The sequence below is a fragment of the Coregonus lavaretus genome, assembly GCF_964263955.1.
Source record: "Coregonus lavaretus genome assembly, contig: HAP1_SCAFFOLD_2831, whole genome shotgun sequence".
Taxonomy (NCBI): domain Eukaryota; kingdom Metazoa; phylum Chordata; class Actinopteri; order Salmoniformes; family Salmonidae; genus Coregonus; species Coregonus lavaretus.
The window spans coordinates 4,497-31,153 of NW_028162774.1; the positions used below are offsets into that span (position 1 = coordinate 4,497).

Here is a 26,657-nt window from a genome sequence, read left to right on the forward strand (position 1 = left end):
CTCTGAATGTCCCCAGGTCCCCCTCTGTGTGCACCCCTACCATATTACCACTGATCTACTGGTAGTCCTTAGAGCAGCCAGTGCTCTGTTATCTCATCCAATCCTCTGACTCTGCATTACCCATTATTACTTCCTTTAGTTCTTATTGGTCATCTCCCTCCCTCTATTGATTCTGTACACCACTATTCTACCATGCCTGACTCATAGAGGCTTTTCCTGTGGCATTGACACGGCAGCTGTTGAAAGACACTACCTGTAGCATGTCACAGTCTCACACCACTGTGCCCTCCCTGCTTACCCCTCTGACACTCTCCCTTCTCCACCTGGGACCAGATTACTTTCCCCCCTCCTCCCCCTCTGTGACCCGATTCCTTCCACTCCCTACTCCTCCCCCCTCTGTGACCCGGTGCCTCCCACACTCTCCCCCTCCTCCCTCTCCCTGTGGCTGTCAACCCCTACTCCCTTCTCTGGCCTCTCCCCTTCCTCCTTACCAATCTCACCCTTTTACAGCTGTGACTCGATGCCTCGCCCATCTCTCCCTCCACCCCCTCCTACTCCTCCACCCTCCTCCCCCATCTCCCCCTCACTCTCCACCTCCTCCTGCTCATCTCCACCTCCTCCTGCTCATCTCCCCTCCTCCCCCATCTCTCCCTTACTCTCCATCCCATCCTGCTCCTCCCCCCTCCTCCCTCCTCTGTGCCTCCCACCCTTCACCCCCTCCTACTCCTCCCATGTCTCTTCCCTCTTTACCTCGAAGACGGTGAGAGCAAAGGGGTGCCCCAGGTGGTCCTGGGAAAAGAGCAGCACTTTACGGTTGTCACCGTTCAGGTCGATGCTGGAGAGCAAGTGCAGCTTAGAGTCCACCCAGTACAGACGCCTGTTGGATAGGTCTGAGATAGGGAGAGAGAGGGAGTGAGAGAGAAGTGAGAGGGAGAGAGAGAAAGGGGATGAGAGAGGGGGAGAGGGAAGGGAGAGAGGGGGAGGGAGAGAATAAGTAAGGGAGAGAGAGAGGGAGATAGGTGGGGAGAAAGAGAGAGAAAGAGAGGAATGGAATGGAGAGGAGAGAGCGAGGGAGGTCAGGTTAATGTACGGTACAACACTTCTTCAGAAGTTAATGAGAAAAGGTCTAGACAGAGAGTTTGATGGTTCTGGTCCAGTAGAACATCAATCCTCTTTGTCAGCCATGCCCTCCAATTGGACAATACAATAGCGATCAGAAGGTTGCTGGTTCAATCTCCAGATGGGGAATACTACAAAAAGTCCCCTGAGCCTGGCACTTAACCTAACCTGACCTCAAGCTAATATCAAGCTATGTCAATCGAGTGTGTGTAGGTGTGCAGTTAATAAGGCTAGCTAGATCAACTGTTTTGGAAGTGAATAAGCAGGTCGGCAAAGTAAATATTGATGTAATAACACAGCTGTAGGGAGTCAATCAGGTAACAGCGGTGCTTTATTCATTCACAACCTCACCTTTCTCCACTCAGCCACTCATACAATCAACCATTCTACTCTGCTCTGTCTGCCTGCTGGCTGTGAAATTGATGAAAAGGGGAAAATAATCCCTTTTTTTTTTTTTTGAGAAACAAAATTAGCCAGCCAGTGTTATTTTCTCTCTCTCTCACGCTCCTCTAACTCTCAACATAACTTGTTTTCATACAGATGTAGCCTTAGCTAGCGACACCTCAATTCCACACCCTTCTCTCTCTCTCTCTGCTCTGTTGTTCTCTCTCTCTGCTGTTGTTATCTCTCTCTCTCTGCTCTGTTGTTCTCTCTCTCTCTGCTGTTGTTATCTCTCTCTCTCTCTCTGCTCTGTTGTTCTCTCTGATGTCTCTCTCTCTCTCTCTGCTCTGTCGTTCTCTCTCTGTCTCTCTCTCGCTGATGTCTCTCTCTCTCTGCTCTGTTGTTCTCTCTCTCTCTCTGCTCTGTCGTTCTCTCTCTCTGCTCTGTCGTTCTATCTCTGTCTCTCTCTCTCTGATGTCTCTCTCTCTCTGCTCTGTCGTTCTCTCTCTGATGTCTCTCGCTCTCTCTGCTGTTCTCTCTCTCTCTGCTCTGTTGTTCTCCCTATCTCTGCTCTGTTGTTCTCTCTCTCTGCTCTGTTGTTCTCTCTCTCTCTGCTCTGTTGTTCTCGCTCTCTCTGCTCTGTTGTTCTCTCTCTCTGCTCGGTTGTTCTCTCTCTCTCTCTGCTCTGTTGTTCTCTCTCTCTCTCTGCTCTGTTGTTCTCTCTCTCTCTGCTCTGTTGTTCTCTCTCTCTCTGCTCTGTTGTTCTCACTCTCTCTCTCTCTGCTCTGTTGTTCTCTCTCTCTCTGCTCTGTTGTTCTCTCTCTCTCTCTGCTCTGTTGTTCTCTCTCTCTGCTCTGTTGTACTCTCTCTCTGCTCTGTTGTTCTCTCTCTCTGTTGTTCTCTCTCTGCTGTTGTTCTCTCTCTCTCTCTGCTCTGTTGTTCTCTCTCTCTGCTCTGTTGTTCTCTCTCTCTCTGCTCTGTTGTTGGGATGGAAGGGTGGAGGGATGGAAGGGTGGAGGGATGGAAGGATGGAGGGATGGAAGGATGGAGGGATGGAGGGGTGGAAGGGTGGAGGGATGGAGGGGTGGAGGGATGGAAGGATGGAGGGATGGAGGGGTGGAGGGATGGAAGGATGGAGGAATGGAGGGGTGGAGGGATGGAAGGGTGGAGGGATGGAGGGGTGGAGGGATGGAAGGGTGGAGGGATGGAGGGGTGGAGGGATGGAAGGATGGAGGGATGGAGGGGAGGATGATTGGGGTATTGATGACACAGCTGGGGCCGCTTCATTCACAGCTCTGCTGAAATAACAAACTACAGGCTGACTGATGACAGAGCCACACTGACTGACTCACAACTATGTGACAGAAATGGTTGTTTTACAATGTTTTCTTTCTTTCTCTCTTTTCGCTTCTCACCTCTCTCTGTGTCTTCCTTTCCCTTCAGCCTTTCTCTGTATCTGTAATATCATCATGTAGCTCTCCCTCATTCCTTCCTTCCCTACATCCCTCCCTCTCAATTTAAATTTCAATTCAATTTAAGGGCTTTATTGGCATGGGAAACATATGTTAACATTGCCAAAGCAAGTGAAGTAGATAATAAACAAAAGTGAAATAAACAAAAATGTACCTCTCTCTCCCTCATTCCCTCCCGCTCTCCCCAGTGCCAGTCTTACCCAGAGTGATTCCGTTGGGCCACTCGATCCTCTCTGACACCAGTACCTGGCGGTCCACTCCGTTCATGCCAGCCTTCTCTATCTTTGCCTGGGTCCCCCAGTCAGACCAGTACATAAACCTACAGGAGAGAAAGGGGATTTAGATTGAACAATAACTACAATAATCACATAGTGAGGATATGTAGCCCACAGTATGGAGAGCGAGAGAGCGAGAGAGAGAGACAGACAGACAGACAGACAGACAGACAAAAAATGCTATTAGGTGACTATCAGCAGTGCAACCTTACCTGATACTGTAGTAAAGAATCTCAGATAAATATCTAAATGGTTTAAAAGTAAACCATCTCCACTATTGAGCCAAAGGCAAACTGTGTACATATCTCCCAGGCAGCAGCTCTCTGTTCTACCTCCATGATATAAATATGCCAGCCAGGCAGGCAGGCAGGTAGTATACAGACCAGCGGGGACAGTTAGCTAACATTGTCTTCTCTCCCTGTACTGAGGAACCAAACCTGCGTTTGGCTCATTTGCATGTTTCATGCTCGTCTGGCTCAGTAATGTTGTGGAAAGAAGAAGGCCTTGGGGAATAGAGTTGTCAGGGAGAGCCAGGAAGATGGGAGATGAGAGGAGCTTAAGTGTTGAGAGAGCTGTGATGCTTCAGACTGAGACACTAGATAGATGCTATTGATGCCTACAGCTACGTCTGATAGGAAGAGAGGTAGGGAGGGAGGGAGGGAGGGAGGGAGGGAGGGAGGGAGGGGAAGAGGAAAAGGTAGAGGGGGAGGGGGAGGGGGAGGGGGAGGGAGGAGAGAGTGAGAAATGGAGAAAGAGAGAGGGAGAGAAAGAGAGAGGGGAGAGAGAAACAAGGCAAGATGCTGAGAGGAAAGAGCAGGTGACTGACCACGTTTTAGTGTTCTGATCTGTTTCAGTGTTCTAACATGTTTCAGGTTTCTGACCAGATAGGCAACTCATAATGTGACACATCATGGACAATCAAGCTGTCTTACTCTTTTACCCAACCTCTCTCAAACTCTTTATGTATGTCTCTGTCTCTCAATTTCAATTTCAATTTCAATTTAAGGGCTTTATTGGCATGGGAAACGTATGTTAACATTGCCAAAGCAAGTGAAGTAGATAGTAAACAAAAGTGAAATAAACAATAAATATTAACAGTAAACATTACACTCAGAGGTTCCAAAAGAATAAAGACATTTCAAATGTCATATTATGTATATATACAGTGTTGTAACAATGTGCAAATAGTTAAAGTACAAATGGGAAAATAAATGAACATAAATATGGGTTGTATTTACAATGGTGTTTGTTCTTCACTGGTTGCCCTTTTCTTGTGGCAACAGGTCACAAATCTTGCAGCTGTGATGGCACACTGTGGTTTTTCACCCAGTAGATAAGGGAGTTTATCAAAATTGGATTTGTTTTCGAATTCTTTGTGGATCGCTGTAATCTGAGGGAAATATGTGTCTCTAATATGGTCATACATTTGGCAGGAGGTTAGGAAGTGCAGCTCAGTTTCCACCTCATTTTGTGGGCAGTGTGCACATAGCCTGTCTTCTCTTGAGAGCCAGGTCTGCCTACGGCGGCCTTTCTCAATAGCAAGGCTATGCTCACTGAGTCTGTACACAGTCAAAGCTTTCCTTAAGTTTGGGTCAGTCACAGTGGTCAAGTATTCTGCCACTGTGTACTCTCTGTTTAGGGCCAAATAGCATTCTAGTTTGCTCTGTTTTTTTGTTTGTTCTTTCCAATGTGTCAAGTAATTCTCTTTTTGTTTTCTCATGATTTGGTTGGGTCTAGTTGTGTTGTTGTTGTTGTTGTCCTGGGGCTGTGTGGGGTCTGTTTGTGTTTGTGAACAGAGCCCCAGGACAAGCTTACTTAGGGGACTCTTCTCCAAGTTCATCTCTCTGTAGGTGATGGCTTTGTTATGGAAGGTTTGGGAATCGCTTCCTTTTAAGTGGTTATAGAATTTAACGGCTCTTTTCTGGATTTTGATAATTAGCGGGTATTGGCCTAATTCTGCTCTGCATGCATTATTTGGTGTTTTACGTTGTACACGGAGGATGTTTTTGCAGAATTCTGCATGCAGAGTCTCAATTTGGTGTTTGTCCCATTTTGTGAATTCTTGGTTGGTGAGCGGACCCCAGACCTCAGAACCATAAAGGGCAATGGGTTCTATAACTGATTCAAGTATTTTTAGCCAGATCCTAATTGGTATGTCAAATTTTATGTTCCTTTTGATGGCATAGAAGGCCCTTCTTGCCTTGTCTCTCAGATCGTTCACAGCTTTGTGGAAGTTACCTGTGGCGCTGATGTTTAGGCCGAGGTATGTATAGTTTTTTGTGTGCTCTAGGGCAACGGTGTCTAGATGGAATTTGTATTTGTGGTCCTGGCAACTGGACCTTTTTTGGAACACCATTATTTTTGTCTTACTGAGATTTACTGTCAGGGCCCAGGTCTGACAGAATCTGTGCAGAAGATCTAGGTGCTGCTGTAGGCCCTCCTTGGTTGGTGACAGAAGCACTCTGTCTCTCTCTCTCTCTCTGTCTCTCTCTCTCTCTCTCTCACTCTCTCTCTGTCTCTCTCTCTCTCTCTGTCTCTCTCTCTCTGTCTCTCTCTCTCTGTCTCTCTCTCTCTCTCTCTCTCTCTGTCCCTTATTTTTTACATCACTCCCTCACCTCCTCACTCCCTCACCTTCTCTCAACACTAACCCCAACTCTACACCAACCTCCCCCCTAACTCCCCAATCCCATCCCTCCCTCCGATCCAGCCCCCTCTCACCCTTGTCGGGGGTCCACAGCGATGGCCCGTGGTTCGCTCAGCTCGGTGGCGATCAGCACCCTCCTCTTCTTGCCATCTCCCGTGGCGACGGAGATGGTCTTATCTCCGGAGTCGGTCCAGTAGATGTTGTTATGGACCCAGTCAACAGCCAGCCCCTCTGGAGAGGTCAGAGCTGTCTCGATCAGAGTCACCTGCTCCGACGAATCACTGGCCTTGTTGATGTACGCACTGGGGAGTACAGAGAAGAAGAGGTTATTATGACATTATTATAACACATACTTATACATACACATGGACAGTATATTAAGACACACAAAGAGAACAACAGAAACAATCAACTGCAGACCCATCCAGGTGTCAGAGTCCATATCAGACCACTCTGTATTACAAAACAATGTACTGATACATTACATAGAACAGGACCAAAAGTCAGATACAAGAGCTTAACTGACTTAAAGAGCTAAGGCATCCATCTGTTGTCACCCTGGGGGAGGGACTCTCCTGGTCAGTAATACACCTGATAGGCTGTTGTCACCCTGGGGGAGGGACTTTCCTGGTCAGTAATACATCTGATAGGCTGTTGTCACCCTGGGGGAGGGACTCTCCTGGTCAGTAATACATCTGATAGGCTGTTGTCACCCTGGGGGAGGGACTCTCCTGGTCAGTAATACATCTGATAGGCTGTTGTCACCCTGGGGGAGGGACTCTCCTGGTCAGTAATACATCTGATAGGCTGTTGTCACCCTGGGGGAGGGACTCTCCTGGTCAGTAATACACCTGATAGGCTGTTGTCAACCTGGGGGAGGGACTCTCCTGGTCAGTAATACATCTGATAGTCTGTTGTCAACATTGGGGGAGGGACTCTCCTGGCCAGTAATACATCTGATAGGCTGTTGTCGACATTGGGGGAGGGACTCTCCTGGCCAGTAATACATCTGATAGGCTGTTGTCGCCATGGGGGAGGGACTCTCCTGGTCAGTAATACATCTGATAGGCTGTTGTCACCCTGGGGGAGGGACTCTCCTGGTCAGTAATACATCTGATAGGCTGTTGTCACCCTGGGGGAGGGACTCTCCTGGTCAGTAATACACCTGATAGGCTGTTGTCAACCTGGGGGAGGGACTCTCCTGGTCAGTAATACATCTGATAGTCTGTTGTCGACATTGGGGGAGGGACTCTCCTGGCCAGTAATACATCTGATAGGCTGTTGTCGACATTGGGGGAGGGACTCTCCTGGTCAGTAATACATCTGATAGTCTGTTGTCGACATTGGGGGAGGGACTCTCCTGGTCAGTAATACATCTGATAGGCTGTTGTCACCCTGGGGGAGGGACTCTCCTGGCCAGTAATACATCTGATAGGCTGTTGTCGACATTGGGGGAGGGACTCTCCTGGTCAGTAATACATCTGATAGTCTGTTGTCGACATTGGGGGAGTGACTCTCCTGGCCAGTAATACATCTGATAGGCTGTTGTCGACATTGGGGGAGGGACTCTCCTGGCCAGTAATACATCTGATAGGCTGTTGTCGACATTGGGGGAGGGACTCTCCTGGTCAGTAATACATCTGATAGGCTGTTGTCGACATTGGGGGAGGGACTCTCCTGGTCAGTAATACATCTGATAGGCTGTTGTCACCCTGGGGGAGGGACTCTACTGGTCAGTAATACATCTGATAGGCTGTTGTCACCCTGGGGGAGGGACTCTCCTGGTCAGTAATACATCTGATAGTCTGTTGTCGACATTGGGGGAGGGACTCTCCTGGCCAGTAATACATCTGATAGGCTGTTGTCGACATTGGGGGAGGGACTCTCCTGGTCAGTAATACATCTGATAGGCTGTTGTCACCCTGGGGGAGGGACTCTCCTGGTCAGTAATACATCTGATAGTCTGTTGTCGACATTGGGGGAGGGACTCTCCTGGCCAGTAATACATCTGATAGGCTGTTGTCGCCATGGGGGAGGGACTCTCCTGGTCAGTAATACATCTGATAGGCTGTTGTCGACATTGGGGGAGGGACTCTCCTGGTCAGTAATACATCTGATAGGCTGTTGTCGCCATGGGGGAGGGACTCTCCTGGTCAGTAATACATGTGATAGGCTGTTGTCGACATTGGGGGAGGGACTCTCCTGGTCAGTAATACATCTGATAGTCTGTTGTCGAAATTGGGGGAGGGACTCCCTGGCCAGTAATACATCTGATAGGCTGTTGTCGCCATGGGGGAGGGACTCTCCTGGTCAGTAATACATGTGATAGGCTGTTGTCGCCCAGACAGGAATACCCAGACAGGAACATCTTAACCTGGCAACTCTCTAACAACTCCTGCCCTAATCCTATTTCCTGTAGAAACTAGCTATTAGAATGGGCTTGTCGCCTTTCATCAGCAGACAAAGCAGCCAGCCTCTTTTCTTAAAGAGGGGGATTTGTCTGAGTAACTGAGGTGAGATGACCTGAGAGGAGACACAGCAGATCCACCATGAAACATTACTCCTCCACTACCTGGCTAGGCCTGTAGGAGAGCTTTATTAACCAGATGCAATGTCCCAATTCACACCCTAACACAACAGGGAGATAGAGGAACTAAAAGCTGGGAGAGTGGAAGGAGGAGGAGGATGGGGAGGAGGAGGAGGAGGAGGGAGAGGAGAAGGGGGAGGAGGAGGAGTAGGAGGAGGAGGGAGAGGAGGAGGAGGAGGAGTAGGGGGAGGAGGAGGAGGAGAGAGAGGAGGAGGCGGAGGAGGAGGAGTAGGGGGAGGAGGGAGAGGAGGAGGCGGAGGAGGAAAATTATTGAATAAAAAGGATAGGAGAGACAGGGACAGCAGACACACACACACACACAGACAGATAGAGAGAGCGAGCGAGACAGAGACGGATGGGGACAGACAGGGGAGGCAGTCTCATTAATTAGCTGTGTTATTGTTGATTTATTGATTATTTATTGTTGATCTCAGATGTTTTAATCACAGCAGGAAGTAAGCAGAGCTGCATGGACCCGCCACCACACTAACCACTATTAATTAACGCTAAGATAACGAGGATGGAGGATAACACAGAGGGGTTCACCACAGAGGGGCTCCCCACAGAGGGGTTCACCACAGAGGGGTTCCCCACAGAAGGGTTCACCACAGAGGGGCTCCCCACAGAGGGGCTCCCCACAGAGGGGTTCACCACAGAGGGGTTCACCACAGAGGGGCTCCCCACAGAGGGGTTCACCACAGAGGGGTTCACCACAGAGGGGCTCCCCACAGAAACACCTCACCACTCTGATGTTGTCATTTCTATGTGTATGTTTTGTATTATTTATAAAATATTTAAAATAAATTTTTTAAAGAAACACCTCACCACTCCTCCCCAGAAAATCATCCAGAGTGACAAGTGATGACTACACAACATGGAACTTGGAATATCCATAGCATCTCAGTGGGTATCCTACTGTGTGGCTGTTGCCTAATGTTAGCACAGCAGGGGTTAAGGTATACAACACGACAATTTCAGACCAGCGTGTGAGAAGTGTACGATACTGGTACACTAATGATGGAGTCTATGTGCACTTGCTGCTGTGCCAGCCCATAAGGAAGTATACAGGTTCTCTGCCAGTGGGTGTGAGGGCCAACTCATAGTCTGTGGTTATATGCTAGTTCTGAAGGAGAGTGTATAAAGACTGTACTTATCAATGTCAAATCAGTGTGTTTGTGTCCTCTCTCCTCCTCGGGCCCTGGGGTGTGAATGTGTGTGTGTGTGTGTGTGTGTTTGTTTGTGTGTGAGTGTGTATGTGATGAGTAATGGGGTGATTATTCAGGGAGAGGAATTAGAAGCAGCATATGGCCCAACTGAGATAATTTACCCTGGCCCCTGCCTCCAAGGGAGGGTGGCAAGCTCGTCATACACACACACTAGTGGATTTCTAACTATCTGTGTGTGAAGGACAAACAGCCCCATCATGCACCATCCATCTCTCCATTCCAGGTGTGCTTCGGGCATCAGCGTCATAATGTGTGACATGATGGAAAACGAACAACACACAGAGAGAGAGAGAGAGTGAGAGAGAGTGAGAGAGAATGAGAGAGAGAGAGAGAGAGGAGATGACAGGCAGCCAGGTGTTAGCTGGCCCAGGGTCTGGGTGAATGGGTTTGAAAATGGCCCTGGTCTGATGTAGAGTGATGAGCTTAGGGAGATGGATGGAGCCTTATCTCGACCCCTCCCTCCCTCCCTCCTCATCTCGGACACAATCAAGACAAAGCCGGGCCACTTGTCCCATCAGGTCAGGGCGTTCTGAGTTGGCTCCATGTATCGAACCACGGCAGACACACACACAGGAGTGGAAGGGAAAGAACCCAGTGGAGAGGGAGTGACAAATGAACAAACATAGTTTCTTCTCTCATTATGATGTTCTGAAATGTTCTCACCATCAGCACATTGTCTACTCAGACAGAAATAGAAGCTAGTGTGTGTTTGTGTACTTGTTTGCATGTCCAGTAGCTTCCTCTAGCACCCTAACAAGCCCCTGGATACATAGATCTGTGACTCATGGGCCTGTCATGATCTGTCTGTACACATACAGAGGGGAGAAGTGCTAAGGAGATCAGTAGTCAAGAGAGGAGAGAGAGGAGAGATGAGAGAGGAGAGAGGGGGAGAGGAGAGTGGAGAGAGGAGAGATGAGAGAGGGGAGAGGGGAGAGAGGAGGGGAGAGGAGAGAGAGAGAAGACATAGAGGAGAGAGGAGAGAGAGAGGAGAGAGAGAGAAGACAGAGAGGAGAGAGAGAGGAGAGAGGAGAGAGGAATGGCTCTGTAACTTCAGCCTGATAAGCGCCTTTCCACATAACCAGAGTTCGGCCAACTTTTCGAATTTAGAACATTGTTCTAATTCTAGACATTCAGTTACACAGCATTGTTTAAATATTCCCCATGTAATGTTAATTGGGAGCTAACATGGCTGCCATAGAATGTTGTAGTGTCATGTAACATAATTCAACATAATTCAGAAACCTCAATGTCCCAACTCTCTAAATATATGGCTCTGCACCATATTCACACTCACAGCAGATTTGTGCGTGTGCACCATGTGTGTGTGTGTGTGTGTGTGTGTGCGTTACCTGTAGATCTTGCGGTGGTAGAGGTCACACCAGTACATCTTGTTGGTGGTGACGTCCACATCCAGGGCTACAGCGTTCTTCAGAGCGGGCACCACCTGGGTGTAGTCTTTCTTTATCAGGTCTATACGGCAGATCTCATGGCGGTTGGTGAACATCAGGTAAGGGCTCTTCCCTGAGACACAACAGATATACAATATGATAACATTTCAATGCTGAAAACATTGATACAGACAGAGGAAAGCATTATTACAAAGTACAAGCTCGTCCCTGAGAGAGAACATTGGTAAAGCTAGATGAAACATTGGTAAATATAGATGAAACATTGGTAGAGATAGCTGAAACATTGGTAGAGATAGCTGAAACATTGGTAAATATAGATGAAACATTGGTAGAGATAGTTGAAACATTGGTAGAGATAGTTGAAACATTGGTAGAGATAGCTGACACATTGCTAAGCATGGAAAAAACAATTCTGATGATGTGAAATCAAGATCACAGTCACTGTTCTTATAACAGCTTATAATGGTTGGAAGGTCAAATCAAATCAAAAACAAATGTTTTTATTTGTCACATGCTTCGTAAACAACCGGTTTAGACTAGCCTATGCAAAGGGCCAAACAGTGTTCATGAGAAGATTAATACTAGTCAATAATTCACAGGTGTGTGCAATATTTTAACTAATTTCCTTCTAACAGAGTTACAATTTCCTTCCCACAAGGGACAAAGGTCAACAGAATATTTCACAACTCTTCCAGTAATACTTTAGAAATGACTTTAGACGCCACTTCCTTGTTCCTGGTTGATTGACAATGACAGGGCTCTAATGTCACCTCAACACCTCTCCTTATATCCAGTCTCTGTTTGTCTTGTAAAAAAGAGAGAATCTGTGGTCCATGAATCACGCTGTTCTATTCTTGGTACTGCAGATAGGCAAAGCTGTGTTTCTAGGTTATTATCCTGGGGTGAAATGTGTGTGTCTACGTCATCTACCCAAGGCATATTTCTCAGCACAGTGAAAGAGAATGACTCATTTGTTTGAATAATTCCCGCAAGGAACACACACACACACAAATACACACGGTAGCAGCAAACACACATGCACACAAACAATTAAACAAAATGCATACACATACAGTGGGGAAAAAAAGTATTTAGTCAGCCACCAATTGTGCAAGTTCTCCCACTTAAAAAGATGAGAGAGGCCTGTAATTTATATCATAGGTACACGTCAACTATGACGACAAATTGAGAAAAGAAATTCCAGAAAATCACATTGTAGGATTTTGAATGAATTTATTTGCAAATTATGGTGGAAAATAAGTATTTGATCACCTACAAACAAGCAACATTTCTGGCTCTCACAGACCTGTAACTTCTTCTTTAAGAGGCTCCTCTGTCCTCCACTCGTTACCTGTATTAATGGCACCTGTTTGAACTTGTTATCAGTATAAAAGACACCTGTCCTCAACCTCAAACAGTCACACTCCAAACTCCACTATGGCCAAGACCAAAGAGCTGTCAAAGGACACCAGAAACAAAATTGTAGACCTGCAACAGGCTGGGAAGACTGAATCTGCAATAGGTAAGCAGCTTGGTTTGAAGAAATCAACTGTGGGAGCAATTATTAGCAAATGGAAGACATACAAGACCACTGATAATCTCCCTCGATCTGGGGCTCTACGCAAGATCTCACCTCGTGGGGTCAAAATGATCACAAGAACGGTGAGCAAAAATCCCAGAACCACACGGGGGAACCTAGTGAATGACCTGCAGAGAGCTGGGACCAAAGTAACAAAGCCTACCATCAGTAACACACTACGCCGCCAGGGACTAAAATCCTGCAGTGCCAGACGTGTCCCCCTGCTTAAGCCAGTACATGTCCAGGCCCGTCTGAAGTTTGCTAGAGTGCATTTGGATGAGCCAGAAGAGGATTGGGAGAATGTCATATGGTCAGATGAAACCAAAATATAACTTTTTGGTAAAAACTCAACTCGTCGTGTTTGGAGGACAAAGAATGCTGAGTTGCATCCAAAGAACACCATACCTACTGTGAAGCATGGGGGTGGAAACATCATGCTTTGGGGCTGTTTTTCTGCAAAGGGACCAGGACGACTGATCCGTGTAAAGGAAAGAATGAATGGGGCCATGTATCGTGAGATTTTGAGTGAAAACCTCCTTCCATCAGCAAGGGCATTGAAGATGAAACGTGGCTGGGTCTTTCAGAATGACAATGATCCCAAACACACCGCCCGGGCAACGAAGGAGTGGCTTCGTAAGAAGCATTTCAAGGTCCTGGAGTGGCCTAGCCAGTCTCCAGATCTCAACCCCATAGACAATCTTTGGAGGGAGTTGAAAGTCCATGTTGCCCAGCGACAGCCCCAAAACATCACTGCTCTAGAGGAGATCTGCATGGAGGAATGGGCCAAAATACCAGCAACAGTGTGTGAAAACCTTGTGAAGACTTACAGAAAATGTTTGACCTGTGTCATTGCCAACAAAGGGTATATAACAAAGTATTGAGAAACTTTTGTTATTGACCAAATACTTATTTTCACCATAATTTGCAAATAAATTCATTACAAATCTACAATGTGATTTTCTGGAAAAAATTTTCTCATTTTGTCTGTCATAGTTGACGTGTACCTATGATGAAAATTACAGGCCTCTCTCATCTTTATAAGTGGGAGAACTTGCACAATTGGTGTCTGACTAAATACTTTTTTCCCCCACTGTACAGTACCAGTCAAAATTTTGGACACACCTACTCATTCAAGGGTTTTTCTTTATTTTTTACTATTTTCTACATTGTAGAATAGTAGTGAAGACATCAAAACTATGAAATAACACATATGGAATCATATAGTAACCAATAAAGTGTTAAACAAATCAAAATATATTTTATATTTGAGATTCTTCAAAGTAGCCACCCTTTGCATTGATGACAGCTTTGCACAGTCTTGGCATTCTCTCAACCAGCTTCATGAGGTAGTCACCTGGAATGCCTTTCAATTAACAGGTGTGCCTTGTTCAAAGTTAATTTGTGGAATTTCTTTTCTTCTTAATGCTTGAGCCAATCAGTTGTGTTGTGACAAGGTAGGGGTGGTATACAGAAGATAGCCCTATTTGGTAAAAGACCAAGTCCAAATTATGTCAAGAACAGCTCAAATAAGCAAAGAGAAATGACAGTCCATCATTACATAAGACATGAAGGTCAGTCAATCCAGAAAATGAAAGTTTATTCAAGAGCAGTTCCAAAAACCATCAAGCGCTATGATGAAACTGGCTCTCATGAGGACCGCCACAGGAAAGGAAGACCCAGAGTTATCTCTGCTGCAGAGGATAAGTTCATTAGAGTTACCAGCCTCAGAAATTCCCGCCCAAATAAATGCTTCACAGAGTTCAAGTAACAGACACATCTCAACATCAACTGTTCAGAGGAGACTGCGTGAATGACAGGCCTTCATGGTCGAATTGCTGCAAAGAAACCACTACTAAAGGACACCAATAAGAAGAAGAGACTTGCTTGGGCCAAGAAACACGAGCAATGGACATTAGACCGGTAGAAATCTGTCCTTTGGTCTGATGAGTACAAATTTGAGATTTTTGGTTCCAACCGCCGTGTCTTAGTGAGACGCAGAGTAGGTGAACGGATGATCTCTGCATGTGTGGTTCCCACTGTGAAGCATGGATGAGGAGGTGTGATGGTGTGGTGGTGCTTTTCTGGTAACAGTGACAGTGATTTATTTAGAATTCAAGGCACACTTACCAGCATGGCTACCATAGCATTCTGCAGCGATACGCCATCCCATCTGGTTTGCGCTTAATAGGACTACCATTTGTTCTTCAACAGGACAGTGACTCAACACACCTCCAGGCTGTGTAAGGGCTATTTGACTAAGAAGGAGAGTGATGGAGTGCTGCATCAGATGACCTGGCTTCGACAATCACCCAACCTCAACCCAATTGAGATGGTTTGGGATGAGTTGGACCGCAGTGAAGGAAAAGCAGCCAACAAGTACTCAGCATTTGTGGGAACTCCTTCAAGACAGTTGGAAAAGCATTCCAGGTGAAGCTGGTTGACAGAATGCCAAGAGTGTGCAAAGCTGCCAACAAGGCAAAGGGTGGCTACTTTGAAGAATCTAAAATCAAAAATATATTTTGATGTAGAAAATGTAGAAAATAGTAAAAATATTTTGAATGAGTAGGTGTGTCCAAACTTTTGACTGGTACTGTATGCTCACACACATACACTCAAACACACACACACAGCTCTAGCTTAGCTGCGTGGAAAGAAACCTACTCCCCAAACCTCCACCTCCTACATTATCCTCTAACTGCCTTCTATTTTCATTTGGCTTTCCATCTCTAATAGCTGCTCTGTCGTCACACACACACACACACACACACACACACAAACAAACACACACACACACACACACACACACACACACACACACACACGCACACACACACACGCACACACACACACACACACACACACACGCACACACACACACACACACACACACACGCACACACACACACACACACGCACACACACACACACACACACACGTCTTGGTACCGTACATGAATAGCTCACAAGGAGAGTGTGGAGTAGACCTCTCACTCATTGCCACACAGCAATCTCTCTCCTCTCTCTTCTCTTTGACCATCTCTCTTATTACCCCTCCATGAGTAGTTCTCAACCTCACAGAATCACCATCTCAAGTAGCTCTGTTCTGTTCTGTTCCCTGGCCTAAATGGTGATTGAGAGAGAAAGGATGAGTTGGAAAGATAAAGAGAGTGAGTGAGTGAGAGAGAGAGAGAGAGAGAGAGAGAGAGAGAGAGAGAGAGAGACAGAGAGAGAGAGGAGATGACAGGCAGCCAGGTGTTAGCTGGCCCAGGGTCTGGGTGAATGGGTTTGAAAATGGCCCTGGTCTGATGTAGAGTGATGAGCTTAGGGAGATGGATGGAGCCTTATCTCGCCCCCTCCCTCCCTCCCTCCTCATCTCGGACACAATCAAGACAAAGCCGGGCCACTTGTCCCATCAGGTCAGGGCGTTCTGAGTTGGCTCCATGTATCGAACCACGGCAGACACACACACACAAACACACACACACTTGCACACACCCACCAGCCACGCCTAGATTAGTTTCTCAGTCCCAGGCTGCTACGGGCCACTGCACGGGGAGCAAATATTTTCATTTTCACTGCGAGTTAGGATTCAATCATTTTCCCTGTCTGCTGGATTTGTACCCATCAATTTCAGCCGCTCTCCCACTAGGGAAGGGAGAGAGAGAGCGAGAGAGAGAGAGAGACAGAAACACAGAGCGAGAGCAACTGAGAGTGAGAGACCGAGAGACAGAGAAAGAGAGAGAAGAGAGAGCGAGCGAGAGACAGAGAGAGAGAGAGAGAGAGAGAGAGAGAGAGAGAGAGAGAGAGAGAGAGAAGGAACAGCACGAAAAAGAAAGAACAGCAGATCAGAAATCAGCTCAATGTAATTGAGTAATCCATAGAATCTAACCACTTCTGGGAAAATTGGAACACACTAAACAAACAATACAAAGAGTTATCTATCCAAAATGGAGATGTGTGGATAGACCACTTTTTTTGGCTCTATAACAAAGATCAAACAGCAATTTTTTAAAATAAAAAATAAAAAATATATATATACATGATCAATTACAAATCTTAGAATCAGCTATTAAACACTACCAAAACCCACTGGATTCTCCAATTACATTGAATGAACTACAGGACCAAATACAAACCCTCCAACCTAAAAAGGCCTGTGGTGTTGATGGTATCCTACATGAAATGGTCCTCTGTAGCTCAGCTGGTAGAGCACGGCGCTTGTAACGCCAAGGTAGTGGGTTCGATCCCCGGGACCAACCATACACAAAAATGTATGCACGCATGACTGTAAGTCGCTTTGGATAAAAGCGTCTGCTAAATGGCATATTATATCATATATATCATCATATCATATCATGAACAGGGGCGGTCTGTTCAATAGGGCGATATGGGCGACGCACTGCCAAACGGGAAAAGGAAGGGATTTTTTTTCTAATCAATTATATCACGGCAACAGTAGTTCAGTGTTCTAATCTAGACGTTTGATCTGCCAGCCACTAAATGTCCAATCAGGCTAAAGTCGTGCTTCAAATGTCCCCGCCCGTTTTGGGGCGATTTCAGTCAGGTTGAAAATCGCCCAGAAGTCTCTCATAGCCTCTAATGTAAAATATTTTTTTTTCAAATTTCAGAGCTTTCAATACAATCTCTATGGGTTTCTGAGGGCTTGCACTTACGCGCTTTCGTCATACGTAACGTAACGTAACCATGAACGTAACTAAGAAACTACTCTTTCACCCTGAAGGCGGCACCGCAGACAGCACCGCTTGGACAGCGACTGGTGTAACCGACATGCACCATCTTTCAGAAAAGATTAAGAAAAATGAGCTGTCAAAGAACCACATTGATAGCGGTTTGAGATTGTCTGCTTTGGGGAGAGTGAATATTGCCACTCAACTGGATGAGGGATACAGGCTAGCTGTCCGCCGCCACAACGATGAGGTTAGCAACAGCAGAGTCGTGAACACTGTCTACGAGAATCGAGACGACCTCATAGAATGTTTTGAAGCCATCCGGACGGGTTCATTGGGTTCCTTTGACCAGCCCACCGTACCAGAAGCTACAGAAGAAGGACATCGATGCTGTCTTTATCAAACGTGCCCTCGACAGCTTCGCAAGCAGTGTGCAGGCCATAAGGTAAGATAAAGATTAAACAATATCATTCGATCTTTCTCAAAGCAGAGCTTTATTTGAAAATGTATGCATGAAAGGAGACTGCATTTGTGTTTGAAATTACATTATTCTCATTATATATGGCCAGTGGTGTAATCTATCTTATTTTATATACTATGTGTACTGTACAGTGGTGCTCATAAGTGTATGAACACATTCTAAAGCTGACTAAAAAGAGGAATAAAAAAATAAAAAAATCATCTTTTGGAAATTGATCTTAATGACTTCATTAAAAAAGTTGGAAAATCCAACCTTTAAGGACACCAATTTTATTTTCTTTTTTATTCCTCTTTTTAGTCAACTTTAGCATGGGATCATAAGCTTATGAGCACCACTGTATACTGTGCTGAACATCCAGGCTATGTGAGACACAAAGGCTAACTTAAACACTAAAGACTTTATGCATCCCTGCCCATTTTAAGTGGAACTGAAGTATTTGTACTATACATGGATACATTGCATATACCTGTGCATCACATAGACAACAATACTGTACAAAGCCAACAAACACATTGGTCTGTTTGCCTTCAGGGACTCCTCTCAACAGCAGCTGCAAGAAGCAACAGGAGCCAAAAGACCCAGAACAGCTTTGAGAGAAGAGGAGAAGCAGAGGCTGTCTGAAGAGGTCTGCAACACCATCCTGGATCACACCAAAGAAAGGTTCTCTTTCTCTGGCCACCTTGTGAGTGCTACCTTACTGCAAGCAGACATGTTTGAAAGGTACTGCCATTCAAAAAAATAAAAAATCTGTTCATGTTCATTTTTACAAATCTATACAATTGGCCAGAATATGGTTGTTCATATTTACAAATCTATACAATTGGCCAGAATATGGTTGTTCATTTTTACAAAGCCATACATATTGTTTATGCAGTGTTGAGGAATGTGAAAGAACACCCTTGATTATTTTTACTGTGATAACTTATTTTGCTTTTGTAAGCCAACACTTTTGAGATCAGTCAATAAATGCTTCTGGTATTGACTTATATGCTGCCCCTGTCTTCATGTTGTTGCTGGACATATCTTTTTAAAAATGTGTGTAGGTCACCTAAATCATCAGAAAAATTGCCCCCCCTGAGAATTTTTTCAGGAGCCGCCACTGATCATGAAATGATAAAATATACAGACCACAAACTCCAATTGGCTATACTTAAACTCTTTAACATCATCCTCAGCTATGACATCTTCCCCAATATTTGGAACCAATGACTGATCACCCCAATCCACAAAAGTGGAGACAAATTTGACCCCAATAACTACCGTGGGATATGTGTCAACAGCAACCTTGAGAAAATCTTCTGCATTATCTTTAACAGCAGATCTGTACATTTCCTCAGTGAAAACAATGTGCTGAGCAAATGTCAAATTGACTTTTTACCAAATTACCGTACGACAGACCACGTGTTCACCCTGCACACCCTAATCGACAAACAATCAAAACAAAACAAAGGCAAAGTCTTCTCATGCTTTGTTGATTTCAAAAAAGCTTTTGACTCAATTTGGCATGAGGGTCGGCTATACAAATTGATGGAAAGTGGTGTTGGGGGAAAAACATACGACATTATAAAATCCATGTACACAAACAACAAGTGTGCGGTTAAAATTGGCAAAAAACACACACATTTCTTTCCACAGGGCCGCCGGGTGAAACATGGATGCAGCTTAAGCCCCACCCTCTTCAACATATATATCAACAAATTGGCAAGGGCACTAAAACAGTCTGCAGCACCCGGCCTCACCCTACTAGAATCTGAAGTCAAATGTCTACTGTTTGCTGATGATCTGGTGCTTCTGTCCCCAACCAAGGAGGGCCTACAGCAGGACCTAGATCTTCTGCACAGATTCTGTCAGACCTGGGCCCTGACAGTAAATCTCAGTAAGACAAAAACAATGGTGTTCCAAAAAAGGTCCAGTTGCCAGGACCACAAATACAAATTCCATCTAGACACCATTGCCCTAGAGCACACAAAAAAACTATACATACCTCAGCCTAAACATCAGCGCCACAGGTAACTTCCACAAAGCTGTGAACAATCTGAGAGACAAGGCAAGAAGGGCCTTCTATGCAATCAAAAGGAACATCAAATTTGACATACCGATTAGGATCTGGCTAAAAATACTTGAATCTGTTATAGAATGTATTTCCCTTTATGGTTGTGAGGTCTGGGGTCTGCTCACCAACCAATCATTTACAAAATGGTACAAACACCAAATTGAGACTCTGCATGCAGAATTCTGCAAAAATATCCTCTTTGTACAATGTAAAACACCAAATAGTGCATGCAGAGCAGAATTAGGCCGATACCCGCTAATGATCAAAATCCAGAAAAGAGACGTTAAATTCTACAACCACCTAAAAGGAAGCGATTCCCAAACCTTCATAACAAAGCCATCACCTACAGAGAGATGAACCTGGAGAAGAGTCCCCTAAGCAAGCTGGTCCTGGGGCTCTGTTCACAAACAGACCCCACAGAGCCCCAGGACAGCAACACAATTAGACCCAACCAAATCATGAGAAAACAAAAAGATAATTACTTAACACATTGGAAAGAATCAACAGAAAAACAGCGCAAACTAGAATGCTATTTGGCACTAAACAGACAGTACACAGTGGCAGAATACCTGACCACTGTGACTGACCCAAAATTAAGGAAAGCTTTGACTATGTACAGACTCAGTGAGCATAGCCTTGCTATTGAGAAAGGCCACCGTAGGCAGACCTGGCTCTTAAGAGAAGACAGGCTATGTGCACACTGCCCAAAAAATGAGGTGGAAACTGAGCTGCACTTCCTAACCTCCTACCAAATGTAAGACCATATTAGAGAAACATATTTCCCTCAGATTACACAGAACCACAAAGAATTCGAAAACAAATCCAATTTGATCAACTCCCATATCTATTGGGTGAAATTCCACAGTGTGCCATCACAGCAGCAAGTTTTGTGACCTGTTGCCACAAGAAAAGGGCAACCAGTGAAGAACAAACACCATTGTAAATACAACCCATATTTATGTTTATTTATTTTCCCTTTTGTACTTTAACTATTTGCACATTGCTACAACACTGATTATATAGACATAATATGACATTTGAAATGTCTCTATTATTTTGGTACTTGTGTGAGTAATATTTACTGTTCACTTTTTATTGTTTATTTCACTTTTGTTTATCCATTTCACTTGCTTTGGCAACGTAAACATATGTTTCCCATGCCAATAAAGCCCTTTAAATTGAAATTGAATTGAGAGAGAGAGATGTCCTACTGCCTCTGTCAACACAGTCCCCAGCCCCCCTTAAATCTGCCATATTTTAGCCCTGCACTGTCAGCCAATTAAGATAAGCTTTGAAAATGATAAAGCTGGACAGATATGCAGCCAGGCCTGAGGAATCGATCTGACGTACAGAAACAGTTAGTTACAATTATGGAAAAAAAACGTATTAAACACAGACTGTAAATGTGAAAATATGAATATTCTGAGTTGTCATCCTCATGAAGAAACTCCACTCTTTCTATTCTCTACTAAATCCACAAGACCAAAGTTACCATGTCATTCTGAAACTCCATCTAATACAGGCAAAAATATACAGTTTACATGTATATTCCATTAGATCCATGTCAGGCTAGGACTTCAGAGAGCGCTGAATGTTTGAACCAATCCATCCCTAGTTTTGTGATGTCTATGGCTGCCCTAGCCTCTGCCCTAGACTCTGCCCTAGACTCTGCCCTAGACTCTGCCCTAGACTCACTATGACAGACAGGAGCTGAGCTGAGCAGAGGCACTGCCACAACAGACAGAGCTGGATTACATTGCTGCCTGTCTTTTAACAAATGCTGGGAAGGAGACTGGGAACTGTTATATATTTATATAGAGGGAGGGAGGGAGATACCCTAAAGGGAGAAAAGGGTGCATAGTGAGATTGAGGGAGCGACAGTAAAAAGGTGGACTGAGGAGTAAAACACAGAGATGCAGACAGATAGGCAAGGAGAGGGAAAGAGTGGAGTATAGAGGAGGACAAAGAGGATGACAAAGAGGAGTATAGAGGAGGACAAAGAGGAGGTAAAGAGGAGTATAGAGGAGGACAAAGAGGAAGACAAGGAGAAGTATAGAGGAGGACAAAGAGGAGTATAGATGAGGACAAAGAGGAGGACAAAGAGGAATATAGAGGAGGACAAAGAGGAGGACAAAGAGGAGTATAGAGGAGGACAAAGAGGAGGACAAATAGGAGGAAAAAGAGGAGTATAGAGGAGGACAAATAGGAGGACAAAGAGGAGTATAGAGGAGGACAAAGAGGAAGACAAAGATGAGTATAGAGGAGGACAAAGAGGTGGACAAAGAGGTGGACAAAGAGGAGGACAAAGAGGAGTATAGATGAGGACAAAGAGGAGGACAAATATGATTATAGAGGAGGACAAAGAGGAGTATAGAGGAGGACAAAGAGGAGTATAGAGGAGGACAAAGAGGAGTATAGAGGAGTATAGAGGAGGACACAGAGGAGGACAAAAGAGGAGTATAGAGGAGGACAAAGAGGAGTATAGAGGAGGACAAAGAGGAGGAAAAAGAGGAGTCTAGAGGAGGACAAAGAGGAGGGCAAAGAGGAGTATAGAGGAGGACAAAGAGGAGTATAGAGGAGGACAAAGCGGAGTATAGAGGAGGACTAAGAGGAGTATAGATAAGGACAAAGAGGAGTATAAAGGAGGACAAAGAGGAGTATAGAGGAGGACAAAGAGGAGTATAGAGGAGTATAGAGGAGGACACAGAGGAGGATAAAGAGAAGGACAAAGAGGAGAGCAAAGAGGAGTATAGAGGAGGACAAAGAGGAGGTCAAAGAGGAGTATAGAGGAGGACAAAGAGGAGTATAGAGGAGGACAAAGAGGAGGACAAAGAGGAGGACAAAGAGGAGTATAGAGGAGGACAAAGAGGAGTATATATATTTTCTGTTGTATTTTTTACTTTGTTTTTTTTTACCCCATATGTAACTCTGTGTTGTTGTTTTTATCACACTGCTTTGCTTTATCTTGGCCAGGTCGCAGTTGTAAATGAGAACGTGTTCTCAACTGGCTTACCTGGTTAAATAAAGGTGAAATAAAAAAATAAAACAAAAATATAGATAAGGACAAAGAGTATAAAGGAGGACAAAGAGGAGTATAGAGGAGGACAAAGAGGAGTATAGAGTAGGACAAAGAGGAGTATAGAGGAGGACACAGAGGAGGATAAAGAGAAGGACAAATAGGAGAGCAAAGAGGAGTATAGAGGAGGACAAAGAGGAGGATAAAGATGAGTATAGAGGAGGACAAAGAGGAGGACAAAGAGGAGTATAGAGGAGGACAAAGAGGAGAACAAAGAGGAGGACAAAGAGGAGGACAAAGAGGAGGTTAAAAGAGGAGGGGAAAGAGGAGTATAGATGAGGACAAAGAGGAGGACAAAGAGGAGGACAAAGTGGATTATAGAGGAGGACAAAGAGGAGTATAGAGGAGGACAAAGAGGCGTATAGAGGAGGACAAGGAGGAGGACAAAGGGGAGGACAAAGATGAGTATAGAGGAGGACAAAGAGGAGTATAAAGGAGGACAAAGAGGAGGTTAAAGAGGAGTATCGAGGAAGACAAAGAGGAGTATAGAGGAGGACAAAGAGGAAGAAAAAGAGGAGTATAGAGGAGGACAAAGAGGAGGACGAAAGAGGAGTATAGAGGAGGACAAAGAGGAGTATAGAGGAGGACAAAGAGGAGTATAGAGGAGGACAAAGAGGAGTATAGAGGAGTATAGAGGAGGACACAGAGGAGGATAAAGAGAAGGACAAAGAGAAGGACAAAGAGGAGAGCAAAACTGCACACCTCAGTGTTTTATGAGAATAGACTGAGTAAGTATATATTTACATGTTTGCAGAGAATGCTGCAGTATAATTGCAGACACGGACACAAACACACACAAATGCATGTATGCACAAAGGAAAAATTGTGAGAGCCAATCAGTTAGTCATTAACTGTTAGTGAGTGATATTGCACCCAGGGTGAACAAAATAAAACATTCAATGACTTGTGGGAATCAACTTGCTCCATTGTATGGTAAATTACATACTTTTGGATTATAGCGATGAACGTAACATGATGCCACCAACCTGGGAGTTGTGGTTTTAATGACCTTCTACACTGTTCATAGTAACTAGAGAACCATATGGGAGACTGCTGTCTAAATCATTATGCGTGGTAGCTACAATTAAAACTAGTAAAACACTTCAGAAAGTATATCAAATGAGTATTCTTATAACGCTTTCTCCATCCAGCCTCCAAGGGCTTTCCAAGTTAAGACGATATTCAGACATCGTCAGTGAGCAGTAAAAAGTAGCATAATGGCCCATGCCCTCTAATCTGTGTGTGTGATTGGATGAAGGGTAATAATGGTATCGCGTTCGCTGAACATCACAAATAAAGCCTTAGGTTTTACAGCTCAGTGTGATCTGCTTAACGACATCATCGCTTCAGCTGTCAGCTCCTGTTGTCGAGCAGGAGAGTGAACCTAACCAATCTACCGCAGTGGAATGTGTGTGTGTGTTCGTGTGTTGTCTGTAAATTGGTATGAGTGTGTGCGTCGTTGAGAATGTACGAGGTTGTGTGTCTGTTGATGTGTGTGTCTGTGAGTGTGGAGGTTCATTAAATCCATATTACCTCAGCATCACATAGCAGGCGCCTCTGCATTTCTACCTCCTTCCCAAGCTTCAGAATAAATAAACCACTGCATAAATAATAATAATAATAATAATAATAATATGTCCCTGTCTCTCTGTGCTGCATAGGCTGCAATCAACAATACGGATGGATGCGCCCAACAGAACGCAACTCTCCATCACTTCACTTCAATAACCAAGGAGCTATTCTATTAACACCAACACAAGCAAGCACGAATGCACACACACCCCCCCTCCCCTCCGCTCTAATAATAAACGCCCCAGCTTTCTGACAGTGTGTATGCTCTCTCTAACAGTAACAAAGATGTGCCTTCTCAGATGGAAGGTAATCAATGTCGTTTTTCACGCCACTTAGAGCAAAGCCGAGCCAATTGCTGCTTAAGCCCCCTCATTACCGCATCAGTTTGCCCTGTAATGATCTAACCTAAGAATGATGATGCTAATCAAAAATACTGTCTTTCTCTACACAGTCAAAGATCAGTCCCAGGCCCCGAAGTTAAGACCAGGGACATTATTTATATTCATGCCCAGCCTGGAGTGTTTACCGTGGGGGCACGGAGAGGGACAATACCTGGCTGTGTCCTACAGCGCCCTGACAGGCAAGGGGGGAATGTTTTTATTTTCATTACCTGAGAAGCAGAAAGCAAATATTTGCCTTACCGACCGCAGATTGCTGTGCCGTGCTAGTCCTGCATACAAAGAACCTCCATTCATATCGGATGGGCTGAGAATAGACTGTGATGTTGCTGGGTTGCGGTGTGTGTGTGCATGCATGCATGTATGTGTGTGTGTATATATCTGTGTTTGTGTGTGTCTATGTCTCTTCTGTGGTTGCCAGGGACATAATGGGATGCCTCTCTTACCCACGGCCTTGCAGGTCTTGGTGCTGGGGTCCATCTCATAGCCCTCGTAACATTCACACTTGTAGTCTCCTTTGTAGTTGATGCAGATCTGGCTGCATGAGTTGGGATTCTCACACTCATCTATGTCTGGGGAGAGACATTAGAAATACATCAATAACACAGGACACACTGTCTCCACACAGACAGGAGACCAAGGGGATGGGCGGTAGGTAGAGATATATGTAAGTACTGTTTGGAAAGAGAGAGTACGAGAAGAGAAGGGAACGTGTAAGAGATTGAGAGAGCAATTTTCAGACAGAGCAATCGTTGGTCATGATGTAATGGCTAAAGGGAACAGGGTTTCCATTAGGAAAATGTGGCTCCCGGACATTTGACCGGCTGCATTTTAATTTACCGCACATTTGAGCAATTTACCAGACCCATATGCATTGGGTGCGTAACCTGATTAAAGCGTCCACCCACGGTGCTCAGAATGACAGAAATCACATTTAGATTATGGTAATTCATATTAACAGAACATGCAAGTCGAGGATGCAATGATGTGCGGCCCTTCTTCCCGAATTCTGATGCACACTTTGAAGATGTTAGAATAACTGTCCACATTTACTTTTCCTCAGTCAACAAGATGAGTAACGAACAGTAAAATCACTAGCCTATGTCAATCTACTATCCCCCAAGGTAGAAAAGTTGACCTATTCTATTGTTCAGCTTGTCGAGAAAAAAATGGCCTATTCTTAACACTCTGGGACAGTTTTTGAACGATAAATCCCAAATGCATCCAACCAGTAGGCTACAAAAAAACTAAACGTTAAGATGCAACAGATCAGAACGTTTAGCTTTAAAATGTTGATAAACTGTTATTATATACATTATAAGCGCAGCAATGCACATAAGGCAGTAGGCTGTGCGCGAATGTTCGTTCCATAATGCAATTAGCGGGAAAACACTCTGCAAATGCGAGCGGTTTCATGTGACAGAGATGAAAATACAGTGCCTTCGGAAAGTATTCAGACCCCTTGAATTTTTCCACATTTGTTATGTTACAGCCTTATTCTAAAATGGATTAAATAAATAAAAATCCTCAGCAATCTACACACAATACCCCATAATGACAAAGCGAAAACAGGTTTTTAGATTTTTTTTTTGGGGGGGGGGGGGGGGGGGTTGGGGGAAATAGAAAAATTAAAAACAGAACTACCTTATTTACTTAAGTATTCACACCCTTTGCTATGAGACTCGAAATTGAGCTCA

At 44.8% G+C, this 26,657-nt stretch overlaps 1 protein-coding gene across 1 annotated transcript in view; it reads right to left on the reverse strand.

The window, feature by feature from the left end:
- Positions 1–750: 750 nt before the first annotated feature.
- The window catches only part of LOC311118869 (low-density lipoprotein receptor-like), a gene marked incomplete at both ends in the record, with an annotated part of 60,127 nt that continues 34,220 nt past the window's right edge, over positions 751–26,657 (reverse strand). Inside the window, 5 exons of the mRNA XM_084193634.1 lie at positions 751–890; positions 3,173–3,291; positions 5,966–6,193; positions 11,054–11,225; positions 25,407–25,532. Of these exons, the coding sequence (XP_084049760.1) occupies positions 751–890; positions 3,173–3,291; positions 5,966–6,193; positions 11,054–11,225; positions 25,407–25,532 (785 nt within the window). The remainder of the gene's footprint in view (positions 891–3,172; positions 3,292–5,965; positions 6,194–11,053; positions 11,226–25,406; positions 25,533–26,657) is intronic.